This window comes from Anarrhichthys ocellatus, unplaced genomic scaffold (assembly GCF_004355925.1).
Source record: "Anarrhichthys ocellatus isolate YVR2014 unplaced genomic scaffold, GSC_Weel_1.0 scaffold52, whole genome shotgun sequence".
Lineage (NCBI taxonomy): Eukaryota > Metazoa > Chordata > Actinopteri > Perciformes > Anarhichadidae > Anarrhichthys > Anarrhichthys ocellatus.
This window is the reverse complement of record NW_022280082.1, coordinates 877,880-890,251: the sequence shown is the minus strand read 5'-3', so window position 1 is coordinate 890,251 and position 12,372 is coordinate 877,880. Positions and strand designations below refer to the sequence as shown.

Below are 12,372 nucleotides of genomic sequence, written 5' to 3'. Positions count from 1 at the left end.
GATATGTAAGATAGCATAAGGTGGGATAATTATTATTATTATCATCCCTATTATAATAACTATTATTATTATCACATACCGTAAAGCATGGTGCACGTTATACTAGTTATTATTACATTGCACTTTATACTATAAGTTATTTCCCATGCTACTACTACTATGTGATTTTCACATGTATAAAATAATAAAACACAATATATATATATATATATATATATATATATATATATATATAACTGTCCCTCTGAATTGTGAGTCTGGATTAATTTAAACTATGTGCGAGGGTATATTAATATGTTATAATATGAATTTATTTTGCTTCCTTCCTTCTTTAATTGAAACTTGAACAGCTTCACATCAGGCAATAGCGAACCCTTTGATATCCTGACAAATACTTTGCACGTGGGCTAATCCCAGCTCTTCAGCAGAGCTTCCGCTGTTTATTCTAAAATATTTCACACGTTATCGAGTATGAACACGAACGAACTCCCCCATTCTCTGGACTCGATTACTTCTGGCTGCAACTCGCGCGCGTATTCTGCGGTCGACTCCCTTAATCGTATATTGTGAAAGATGGATCACTCGGTAGTTGGAAAAAGGGGTTCTAGGGGTTCTCTGTGTTCTTACACTATATTTTTTCCTGAGGCATATACAGAAGAATAAACCCAAACTACTGCACATCTGGCGTCTGATGGACCTAACACGAGAAGCCACCTTTAAGATATATTTGACTCTTTTAATTCAGTGTTTCACTACCAACATGTATGGAAATAAATATGAAATCTTTATTTTACTATATTGTGTGTTATATTTATTGACTGAAAACAATACAATTAATAGATCTTTATTCTAAAAAATATCAGTATCTGTCTTCATAAACCACCATGGTTACACAACAACATTGCTATTAATAAATCAGGAGTTAAGCTGGTTTTAAGTCTTGTAGGGCAAGTCAAAGTCTCATACTAGTTATTATGCTCGTTATAAAGTCTCAAGTCTTTGAGGTCCAGTCTAGTGAGTCCACATGTTTGTGACTCCAAGTCTGCTTCAGCTTGTGTGCAGGGTACTAATCCACATCTGGCTGGAACCCTGAAGAATTACTGCCCAAAGAAATGTCTACACCTGAACCTTGTTGTTCGGTAGATATGCTGTCCTCGTGGAGTAATTTACAATAGATCTTAAAACCTGATACCCAGGTTTCAGAAAACTCTTCAAAGTATTGATTAACGGTACATTTTCGTGGTAATCTCATCTAGAGAGCAGCTGGTGCTTTGTGGGGACGTTTTGGTGCCAGTAAACAGAGACAGAGTGAGAGCTCGTGTCTCACCTCTATGATGCCGTGCAGGCACGCGGGCTTCCCTTCTCTGTGCTTTGATTGTGGCCCCTTGTCATCAGAAGAAAGTTGAGCCTCACACTCAATTTCTTTTTATTTTTTTGCAATAATATCAACGAAGTATGGCGGAATCTCAAGAGGACAAGCTGTACAAAGCGGAATATGCCAAAAGCGGCCGTGCATCGTGCAAGAAGTGCAAGGAAAACATAGCGAAAGACTCGCTGAGAATGGCCATCATGGTGCAGGTAACGACGTCCGGACTCATCCGGAGACTCTGTTAGCTCGCTCACTGTCGGGATGCTAGCTCCTGTGAATTAGCTGGTTTATTCTGCGAATATAGAGAACATTTATGATTGCACGAGAGCGTGAAAACATGCAGTTCATAGTGTGGTTTCAGTTGTGTTTAGGTTAGGCCCTCGTTAGCATTGTTAAATGTCTTGTCATTGTCTGCGGAGTGTTGCTCACAAAGAGCCGCTGAGCCAGTCTTAATGTCGGACTCTTGCGAGCACGCATCCTGCTCTTCACGAAAGGGGAGTTTTATATGTTTTACGTGGCTCGAGGTTATTCTTCAAGACGACAAGCTGCACAATGTCTGTGTGACCATCTGCCTCAGAGGCCAACATATAACAACAGTATTATTAATACATCCCCACAGATAATTAATTCACTTAAGAGGCTAAGAAAGCTTAAGCTTTTCATTCATGGCCTGTGGAGCAGCTCCAGATCCTCAATTCATCACCTATTACGTTTTAATAAGTACTCATTTAAATAAGCCATTTCATGTGAAACAACATAAAATAATCAAAACTGACATTGGCCACCCGTAGTATATGTTGGGAGCATTTCCATTCTTCCTGGTTGTAGTTGTTTATTGTGTCACCCTTCCCCAAATAAGTGCCCAGCCCACCTGGACATACAAGATGCCAAAAAATGGTGAAAGGCTACATCACTTATAACATATATCTTTGCATTGCAATCAAAGAAATCAAATTTTTTTTAATCCTCCCCACAAAACTGCCACAAAAAAATGTCACACATGCTCATCACTGGTTGAGTTTTAACATATTGTGTTTGCTTTTTGTCCGGCAGTCACCCATGTTTGACGGGAAAGTCCCCCACTGGCACCACTTCTCCTGCTTCTGGCTGCGAGCGGCGGCTCAGTCGACGGCTGATATCTCTGGGTACTCTGACCTCCGCTGGGAGGACCAGGAGAAGGTCCAAAAGGCCATTGAGAGTGGCGGAGCGGTAGGAGGTCAGTACTTGACTTTTAGCATTTAATGTAGGTCTTAATGGATTGTTGAAATATCACATTCCCACACACAACATGTACGAGCTGTAGTCCCAGTGTGGCTTCATGTAGATGATTTGAAATCTTAAATATATTTGCATAAAATAAGCCAAACTTTATTACATTCATCATAAACATACAGGTGCATACATGACATTTGACCTCGGCGTTTAACGCAGCCTAAGCATTTTAGGAGCCGTGGGCTTCTTTGGGTTCAGTGCCTGGCTCAGAGACCCTTTGGCAGAAGGAGCGGTGGGGTTGAACCGCCAACCTTGGTTAAAACACGACCCGCTCTACCCATCAGAGCCACAGCCACCCCAATATAAACAATAACAATATTTAGAAAAAATGATCAAAGTAATATATTTTACTCGATTGCTCTTCCTTCTTGCAGGAAAAGGGGACCAGAAGGGCGGAGCTAAAGGACAGAAGACACTGAATGACTTTGCGGTTGAATATGCCAAGTCGAACCGCAGCACATGCAAAGGCTGTGATGAGAAAATAGAGAAGGTTAGCAGCTACTTTTAGGAAAACTGTTACAAATGCGTTCACGTTATTCAATATGACATATGTATTAGATATCATGTAAGTTTGATCAACGGGGGATCGTTCCATTAGGGTTACAGAGTCTACGATTCTCTCCTTTAGGATCAGATCCGCGTATCCAAGAAAACGGTGGACGCAGAGAAGCCCCAGCTGGGTCTGATCGACCGCTGGTACCACACGGCGTGTTTTGTGAGCCGCAGGGAGGAGCTGGTCTTCAAGCCCGAATACACCGCCGCCCAGCTGAAGGGTTTCAACGCACTACGGGCAGAAGACAAGGAGGAGCTTAAGAAGAGGCTCCCTGCTGTCAAAACCGAAGGGTGAGTCCAAAAAGAAGGGATGATATTATTTTGTGCGGGTTGGGTACTTACGATGTGACAGACGGCGTTCAGTGTTTCAGCGTCGTGCCGCCGCCCGCTCTCCATCATCACCGCCGACCGCATTTAAAGCCTCTCTGGCTCCCGCCGCCCTGCAGCATGTGAAAATTGCCTTGAAGGCCTCTCTGAATGCCGTCATCGTGTACGCATACAGGAAAGGGTTGACAACCGAGTTGGCATGTGACAGGATGATGGCAGCGAGGAGCAGCTCCAGCGGCACGGGGCAGCGTGGGCAGAGAAGCAGGAAGCAGTTGATCGTGTGGAGGGGGATCCAGCAGACGGCGAAGAGGAAAAGAACCAGGAAAAGGGAAGTGGCCGTCTTCATCTCTCGGCGCATGCTGGCCGCAGCCCTCGTCTGTCCCTCCCCTCTGCCGCCGTGCTCCGCTGCAATGCGCTTCACCTGCCGCTTGACTGTGAGGAAGATTTGGGCGTAGATGAGAAACATGATCACCAAGGGTGCCAGCACACACGCAAAGAAGTTGAAGTAGACCATGTAGGTCATGTCCACCACCGAGACAAAGAAACAGTAGCCTGAATCGGGGGGCGTCTTGTGCCAGCCCATCAGAGGCACGAGCCCGATGAGAAAGGCCAGCAGCCACGTGGTCAGGATCACCAACGCGGCGTTACGAGGCGTCATCAGCGCCTTGTAGCGGAAGGGCATGAATATAGCTACGTATCGCTCCAACGCCACCGCCAGCAAGCTGAAGATGGAGCTCTGGGTGAACATTATCAGAACACTCAGCATAAGCAGACACAGGTAGAGGTTGTGACGTGGCAAACCAACGCCGGTTAGGATGGCGCAGGGAATGGCAATCGTGCCCACGCCGACGTCGGCGACCGCAAGCGAGACCAGGAAGTAGTTGGTGACGGTGCGTAGCTTGCGGTCGAGGCCCACGGCGGCACAGACGAGCAGATTGCCGATTGTGGAGAGCAAGGCGATGACGAGCTCAGCCGCCATGTACGCCATGTTCGGGGAGATCGCCAGGTCAGCGGGCGGAGGTGAAGGAAGGGAGGAGGAGGATGGAGTGGAGGAGCTCTGTAAAGGCTGCAGGAAAGGAGAAGAGGGACGGGATGAGCTTACAGTTTGGTGGAGAGTGTAGAGGTACAGCAGTGCTGTGGCGTTCTCCATTGTTGTCCCTAAAGAAAGAAATAAGATTCAAGTTAGAAGTCAAGCTCAACTGCTCAGTCAGGTGATGAAATGCAAGAAAGCTAACTAAAGTTACTCACCAGTCTACTGCAGGATAGTGCTTTTTAAAACAAGTGTTACTCAGTAAACTAAAGAGTACGTCATCGTTATTCTGACTCCAGCCATCCTGATAATGCTCACACTTGTCCTCACATTGAACATCTAATGCTCTGTTTGAACACATCTGAAAGATGCTTCTTTATAGAAGTCCCCTCTTCCCTCTTGGCATCAGTAGTTGTCTGATAAGGGACGTTTGTCTTGTTTTTTTGCACTACAAAGGATCAGACTGAGACCGGCTGCTACTGGATGGTCATTAACTGATGCCTGCGTGTGTGTGCGTGTGTGTGTGTGTGTCTGGTCTCACGGGGAGGCTAATGAATGTTTCTTGTCAGGGCAGAGGGGATGATATCAGTATTGACACCTGGGATTGTGGAGACATGTACCTGCTTGTGTGTCTATTAAGTGATGGGGCCCTAATTAATTTCCCCTAATGAATGAAGGTGTCAGACTTGGGCTTGTTTGTTCCAGTATCCCTTTTGGCCTCATTTAGGAAGTTAATTTGGATGTTTTTTCTTCTTCGCTTCTTTCTTTTTTTTTTTTTTGTCCATGCTGAATTATTAAAAAAAGAAAACAACAAAAGTTTAGAAGAAAACTTTTTGGACCTTGTGTTTGCTCTTACAGGAAGCGTAAGGCTGATGAGATGGATGGAGCATCAAAGAAACAAAAGAAAGAGGAAGAGGAGGAGAAGAAGCAGCTGGATGAGCAGTTAAAGGTAGTTTCTCTTCTTCTTTTAGTTCCTATGTTGCAGAAAACATCACAATCTGATTGGTGGCCATGTTTTTAATATGCTGCTCTGTGTGTGTGTTTGTTTCTTCTTCTTCTTTTTTCTTGCATCTGCAGAACCAAAGTCAGCTAATTTGGGGAATCAAGGACAAGCTGAAGAAGTTTTGTTCAACCAATGATATGAAGGAGCTTCTGATTGCAAATGGCCAAGAGGTTCCCTCTGGAGAGTCGAATGTAGGATAGCCTCTTCTTAGTCAACTGCCGCTGTATTCAAAATGAAATGACATTTAAAGGAATCCAGACAGTTGTGTTGAGGGAGAAAGTGTTGTTGTTGTGTGTAACGTCTACGCGACTAACTGTCATACTTCATGCAGCTGGAGTTACTGTTCCGTGATCAGCACATGTGTGTTGTTTACAGGTGGTGGACTGCCTGGCTGACGGCATGGCTTTCGGTGCTCTTGAGGCCTGTAAGGAGTGCAAGGGCCAGGTGGTGTTCAAGGGCGACGCTTATTACTGTACAGGGGACATCTCAGCCTGGACAAAGTGTGTGTTCAAAACCACCACACCCATACGCAGAGACTGGGTCACCCCCAAGGTAGGTCGCCTCCTCTCAGGGCCCCTTTTGATTCCTTATCGGGTCGATGTTTTCATGCTGAATCACCGCCTGTAGCCTTGGGCAGCTGAATTCTGGTTGGAAATATAGGTTTTAATTTGTCCTGGTGATTGAGCTACATCTCTACCAAATACTTACATTTACTATTTGGAATATTCTTTATCATTTTAGGAATTCCACGAAGTTCCTTTCCTGAAAAAGTTTAAGTTCAAGCGACAGGACCGAGTTTACCCGAAGGAGGCTCCGGCCCAAACTCTCCCCAAAGCCAAAGCAGAACCCTTGGCGAGTGCATCCAGTGCCCCGACCGAGCGACTGCCAGAGGGAGCCCCCGCAGGTCAGTGACCGCACCTGAAGGAGCACGTCGGTATCCTGCACATATTGAAATATTTAGCTATATCTGTAATATCTGTGTGTCTTATCCCGTAGACAAACCTCTTACTGGTATGAAGCTGTTGTCTGTGGGCAAGCTGACCAAGAACAAGGACGATCTAAAGACTGCTGTGGAGGAGATGGGCGGGAAGATTACCAACACAGCCAATAAGGCGTCCCTCTGCATCAGCACCAAAAGTGAGCTACCCGTCAAAAATTGCAGAGTTACCAACATGTGGTCCAGGGAGCGCCATCGATGTAATATTTCCAGTGTTTCTGACCTGCCGTCTGTATCCCACCTGCTTCTTCCTCCATGTTTTCACAGAGGAGGTGGAGAAGATGAGTAAGAAAATGGAGGAAGTCAGGGACGCCGGCGTGCGCGTGGTCTCCGAGGATTTCCTCACAGACATCAAGTCGTCGGGTAAAGCCCTCCAGGAACTGGTCTCCCTGCACGCCATCTCACCCTGGGGTGCAGAGGTCAAGGTCGAGGCACAAGCTGCGTCTGCAGCCTCTAAGTCTGGAGCGCTGGCTGCCAAGAGCACAGGCAGGGTGAAGGAGGAGGAAGGTAAAAGATACTTATTCAGCTGTTATTTTATTGTTTTCGAGGGGTGATTCATCTGGACTTGTGTTATAGTATTGGACTCTTTGGTGTATATTTATGAGTAACTCATCTACTTTATTCCAGGTGGTAACAAATCCAAGAAGATGAAACTCACGGTCAAAGGAGGAGCTGCTGTGGATCCAGATTCAGGTAGTCACGAGGAGCACCCTGCATTGAAGACGTATCTCTGTCCCTTTTTTATTGTCTTCTGACATGGACTGGTGATTTTGATTTCCTAGGTTTGGAGAACAGCGCTCATGTGTTGGAGCAGAGCGGGAAGATGTACAGCGCTACGCTGGGCCTCGTGGACATCGTCAGAGGAACTAACTCCTACTATAAGCTGCAGCTGCTGGAGGATGATGTACAGAAACGGTCGGTGTGACTGAAGAAAATCATTTCACTTTCTTTTTTTTCTTTTTTTGTTGTGCAGAGGTTATTGAAAGCTTCATATTCCACTAGTCATCCTGCACATTTCACTTTATCAGGTGTCTTGGCTTGCTAACTTTTGTTTTTTTCCATAATTGTTGAAATAAGAATTGTATCAGAATGATCATTCTACCTAGACTATCTCTTACATTGCCCTTCTTCCCTGTATGTCCAGGTACTGGGTGTTCAGGTCATGGGGCAGAGTGGGCACCACCATTGGAGGCAACAAGCTGGACAAGTTTCACGACAAAAACTCTGCACTGGACAACTTCCTGGGTGTTTACAAAGAGAAGACGGGCAACGAGTGGAGCTGCACCAACTTCACCAAATACCCCAATAAGTTCTACCCTCTGGAGATCGACTACGGACAGGTACATATGTCAACACACACTCAAAACCAGAGAGGACATATGTGACGGGTTTGTTTTGTTCTGTATCTGAATCGGCTCTGTGGTCTTCTTGTTTCTTGACAGGACGAAGAAGCAGTGAAGAGGCTGACGGCCACCGCCGGCACCAACTCCAAGCTGGCCAAGCCCGTCCAGGAGCTGATCAAGTTGATCTTTGATGTCGAGAGCATGAAGAAGGCCATGGTGGAGTTCGAGGTAAGACTCGTATTTTGTTTTGTTTGTGGCCATGTACGTGTGAGATAAGAACCACAAAAGAACAATGTAGCTTTCCTTTTATTTATTTATGTATTGCACTGTAAAAGAAAAATCTACATGTCCATCTCAATAGAGCCTCATTTGAGCCTCACCAGTGTGTGCATTCATCTTCTTAACGTCTTATCGCTCCTGTCCCGTCTTCAGATTGACCTCCAGAAGATGCCCCTCGGAAAGCTGAGTAAGAGGCAGATCCAGAGCGCCTATTCTCTCCTCACTGAAGTACACCAGGTCAGCACTGTTTTCACTCTTTACCTCTCTGTTGGGATTCCTTGTGTGGCGCATTGCAATCCACTCTTAAAGCATTCAGTTCCTTTTCCTGTTTCCCTTTTATTCAGCTCGACACTTGTGAAGCACAGTTTCTCCCCTGACCCATGCAATCTTGTTATTACTAATTGGTTCTCTTTGTTTTCTCATTAGGCTGTGTCAGTTAGTCAGTCCGAGGCCCAGATCCTGGATCTCTCCAATCGCTTCTACACCTTGATCCCTCACGACTTCGGCATGAAGAAACCTCCACTGCTCAGCAGCCTGGACTACATTCAAGTAAGGACACAAATACCGAATCCCACCGTACAGTTCTGTCTCGCTTTATAAATGTGTGGAGTATAAATGCATCTCACAACATCCACATACATCACTGTTCAGGCCAAAGTTCAGATGCTGGACAACCTGTTGGACATTGAAGTGGCATACAGCCTGCTGAGAGGAGGGGCCCAGGACAATGAGAGCGACCCCATCGACATCAACTACGAGAAGCTCAAAACCAAGATTGAGGTGAGGGGTGTAGTTCCACGTTTTTACTCTTTCGTGATTATGGACGGTTGTATTTTCTCTCTAAGAACAACGTTCAGCGTGGTCATTGTATGAAGAGGTTATGTATGGTAATATTACAGCGTGCTATATATTTGTTGTTTCACAGGTTGTTGACAAAACTACAGATGAGGCTGAGATCATTAGGCAATATGTTAAGAACACCCACGCCGCTACACACAACACTTACACACTTGAAGTGCAAGAGGTAAGTCAACGGTTTGACAACCGCTTCATTTGAATATTGTGTTGTGAATTCTTAGTTTGTAGAAATCTTTGTTTCTAATTACTGATTCAGTCACAAACTTAATGTAAATTCTTCTACAATATGTGCATTACTGTTTATATCTACTGTATGTACTGTTGTTGTCCAGCATAAATTACCATCTCGCTGCGTTTCCTGATTTTTTTTATTTTTTCCCATCCTGTAGATCTTCAAAATAGTTCGAGAGGGAGAGCGCCAGCGGTACCGCCCCTTCGAGGAGCTACACAATCGCCAGCTGCTGTGGCACGGTTCTCGTGCCACCAACTACGCCGGCATCATGTCTCAGGGTCTTCGCATTGCCCCTCCAGAGGCCCCAGTGGTGAGTTTGTCTTTGTGGTTAGGCTGAGTTCAAGTTTGAGGGGAACCAAAAACTGCTTCCTCCATTTGTGCTTCGGCCACAATGTAACGCATTCACTTTCCGAAATAAACTTTCAAATATTCCGTCATGTTTTTAAGTATATTTTTCCCCTTTTCAGTCCTGTGTTACATTGCCGCTTTGCTTCATTTTCTCCAGACTGGTTACATGTTCGGTAAAGGTGTGTACTTCGCCGACATGGTGTCCAAGAGTGCGAACTACTGTCACACCTCCCAGTCGGACCCTGTAGGCCTCCTACTGCTGGCCGAGGTGGCCCTCGGCAACATGTAAGTGACCGTCTGAGTTCTTTAAAAAAGAAAGCCTGAATATCAACCTTTTCATGTGCTTTATGTGTGATGATAATATAAATGAATGTGGGTTTTTTTTTTTTTAATGCAGGCATGAATTGAAGAAGGCGTCCCACATTTCAAAACTACCTAAGGGCAAGCACAGTGTCAAAGGTCAGAAAACTTTAGTCACTGCACATTTTGTTTTGATTGTCCGTGGGCTTAAAGGCACAGTGTGTAGCATTTGGTGGCATCTAGCAGTGAGGTTGCAGATTCCTCCACTCAATCCTCCCTCTTCAAGACTGCGGTAACGTAAGCCACCGAGTGCAAAACCGTGCTAATGCCGTTCATTTCACTCAGTGGACATCCTTAACCATAATAACACTAATCTAGGAATAACGGAAGACATACAGCAGCTGACGGTACCACGGTTTCAAAAGCGTGTTAGAGAGCTACGGTGGCCTTCAGGTGAAGTAAAAGTGTTATTGGCCCTCTCTAGAGCCAGGTTTTGGTTTGTCTGCTCTGGGCTACTGTAGAAACATGGCGGTGCAACACGGCGGACTCCGTGAAGAGGACCTGCTCCTCTAGATATGAGCAGATATGCAGAGCTTATTCTAAGCTAACAGAAACACAATAATCCTTAGTTTCAGGTGATTATCCACTTATGATAATATAGTTATTTATATTATATTATATTTCCCCTAATTCCTACACGCTGTGCCTTTTTAATAAAGTGTTATTTAGCTGACTTGCACAACTTGTTTTGTTGAACATTGTCATTATCATGGTAGGAGCCTCTTGTTTATAATACATCAAAGTTTGAAAATACTTTTATTCATTAACTTTTTTTGCTCTTGAAGGTTTGGGCAGATCTGCTCCTGATCCAACTGCATCTGTCACTTTGGATGGCGTGCAGGTACCTCTGGGAAAAGGAGCCAACACGAACATTGATGACACAAGTCTCCTGTACAATGAGTATCCTTTAACACTGACCACCTGGGTTATGACTTTTACAATAATTTTTCCAAATTACCCGTATCTTTCCTGCTTTGCCATATAATTATGTATTTAGTAGTTTGTTGTGTGCGGAGTCAAAGACTGAGGCAGTACAAATTGTTCTCGACATTAGATAAACTGACTCAAGTTAAATTTATAATTTTTATATAATGTGTACAGGTTTAGCGGCCACTGCTGTGCTTTCGATTTTACGCTATTGCCAAGTTCACATAACACGAAATTTAGCCTGAATTTGGACTCATGTTTCCGATCTAATTTCAAAATAGGATTGATCTTGGATGGCTGGTTTAAAAGCTGTAGTCAGCATGTCTTATCTTTAATGTGAGACGGGTTGTTTTGTAACCTCCCGATGATGATGTAGAACACTCTGTGGAACCAATGGTGTTTTATACCAATTACAATTAGGTATTCTGGCATAAATTGGATCATCTATTTCTGTTCCCCTCATGTCTGTAATTTGTGTGAAATGTCCTCTTATTTCACCGAGTCAGTCATCTGTAGTCTTTGTTTTCCTAAGCTGCTGCTCCTCCAGGTACATTGTGTATGATGTGGCCCAGGTAAACATGAAGTATCTCCTGAAGATCAAGTTTAACTACCAGACGTCCCTGTGGTGAGAGATGCTTTGTCCAGACCCTCCTTCGGTGAAAACTAAAACCACTGTTGCCTCCAAACGCCCGGGCTTCATTCGCTGCAACAGAAAATATTTGGTGATGGAATGATGTTCTACCATGCTTTACAACGGGCAACGGAAGTCTCAAGACACTTTATTGCTTTTTCATCAGGTTTAATAGCTGGCAGTCTTCCTTACTAACACATTCGGTACTTAAATACCTACTTCAGTTGCTCATAAAAGAGACAACTCACAGTTCAATATTGTGATTGAAGTAAGCGGTGCACACTACATAGAAAGGTTTTGGTTTAGACATGAACATCAGAAAATGTTTGTAGTTTTCACGTGGTTATCTTGAATTTGAAAAGGATCTTACTACTTCATTCTTAATTACACTTTTAGTTAATTAAGGTTTAGTAATGCAAGTTTAGAAGGGATTGTCTGCAGACATACACAAACGTTTTGTCGACTGTTGGGTTCAAAGATACTGTACAAGGTTTGACGTGTATATATTTGTTTTGTTGCTTGTCTCTCAAACTGTCTTCCTTGCCGAAAATGAAAAATGTGGTTTGTGTTTTTTGCAAAGTGTTCTGCAAAAGAAAGGACTGCGATGTTATGTGCTACACTTTTTCTTAGTGTTTTTCTCGCTTACCTCAAATACAATAAAATGTTTTCAAAAGGTCATGCCTGCCTTTGTCTATCATTATTTTGTTCCACTGCATGTTGGATACAATTTGAATTTTGGATTTGATTACAGTGAAAATAAATGTAAATTTGCATGTCAAGTTTTCAAAGTTATGAGATGCTGGATTTATTTCCTGTAGGGCTTTCTCTTTTTCCCTATTAAGCC

The 12,372-nt window shown here is 44.1% G+C and overlaps 2 protein-coding genes across 2 annotated transcripts; one reads left to right on the top strand and one right to left on the bottom strand.

The window, feature by feature from the left end:
* The first annotated feature begins 1,344 nt into the window (after nt 1-1,344).
* On the top strand, nt 1,345-12,203 carry parp1 (poly (ADP-ribose) polymerase 1). The gene is made up of 23 exons (XM_031870462.1): nt 1,345-1,578; nt 2,423-2,585; nt 3,016-3,131; nt 3,270-3,484; nt 5,409-5,499; nt 5,628-5,744; nt 5,929-6,105; nt 6,295-6,457; nt 6,550-6,690; nt 6,818-7,057; nt 7,178-7,243; nt 7,333-7,465; nt 7,695-7,890; nt 7,993-8,121; nt 8,326-8,409; nt 8,599-8,721; nt 8,824-8,952; nt 9,098-9,196; nt 9,420-9,572; nt 9,768-9,895; nt 10,008-10,069; nt 10,756-10,870; nt 11,445-12,203. The coding sequence occupies exons 1-23, from the start codon at nt 1,456-1,458 to the stop codon at nt 11,524-11,526; spliced, it is 3,045 nt and encodes a 1,014-aa protein (XP_031726322.1). The 5' UTR covers nt 1,345-1,455; the 3' UTR covers nt 11,527-12,203.
* LOC116396056 (adenosine receptor A1) lies at nt 3,561-4,670 on the bottom strand. The gene has a single exon (XM_075447389.1). The coding sequence runs from the start codon at nt 4,668-4,670 to the stop codon at nt 3,561-3,563; it is 1,110 nt and encodes a 369-aa protein (XP_075303504.1).
* Nucleotides 12,204-12,372: the final 169 nt, after the last annotated feature.

Coding starts and splice junctions, on each gene's coding strand:
- LOC116396056 (XM_075447389.1), bottom strand. CDS start 4,670: ATGGAGAACGCCACAGCACTGCTGTACCTCTACACTCTCCACCAAACT.
- parp1 (XM_031870462.1), top strand. CDS start 1,456: ATGGCGGAATCTCAAGAGGACAAGCTGTACAAAGCGGAATATGCCAAA. Junction 1,579..2,422: donor GAATGGCCATCATGGTGCAG/GTAACGACGTCC, acceptor TTTGTCCGGCAG/TCACCCATGTTTGACGGGAA. Junction 8,953..9,097: donor AGCTCAAAACCAAGATTGAG/GTGAGGGGTGTA, acceptor GTTGTTTCACAG/GTTGTTGACAAAACTACAGA.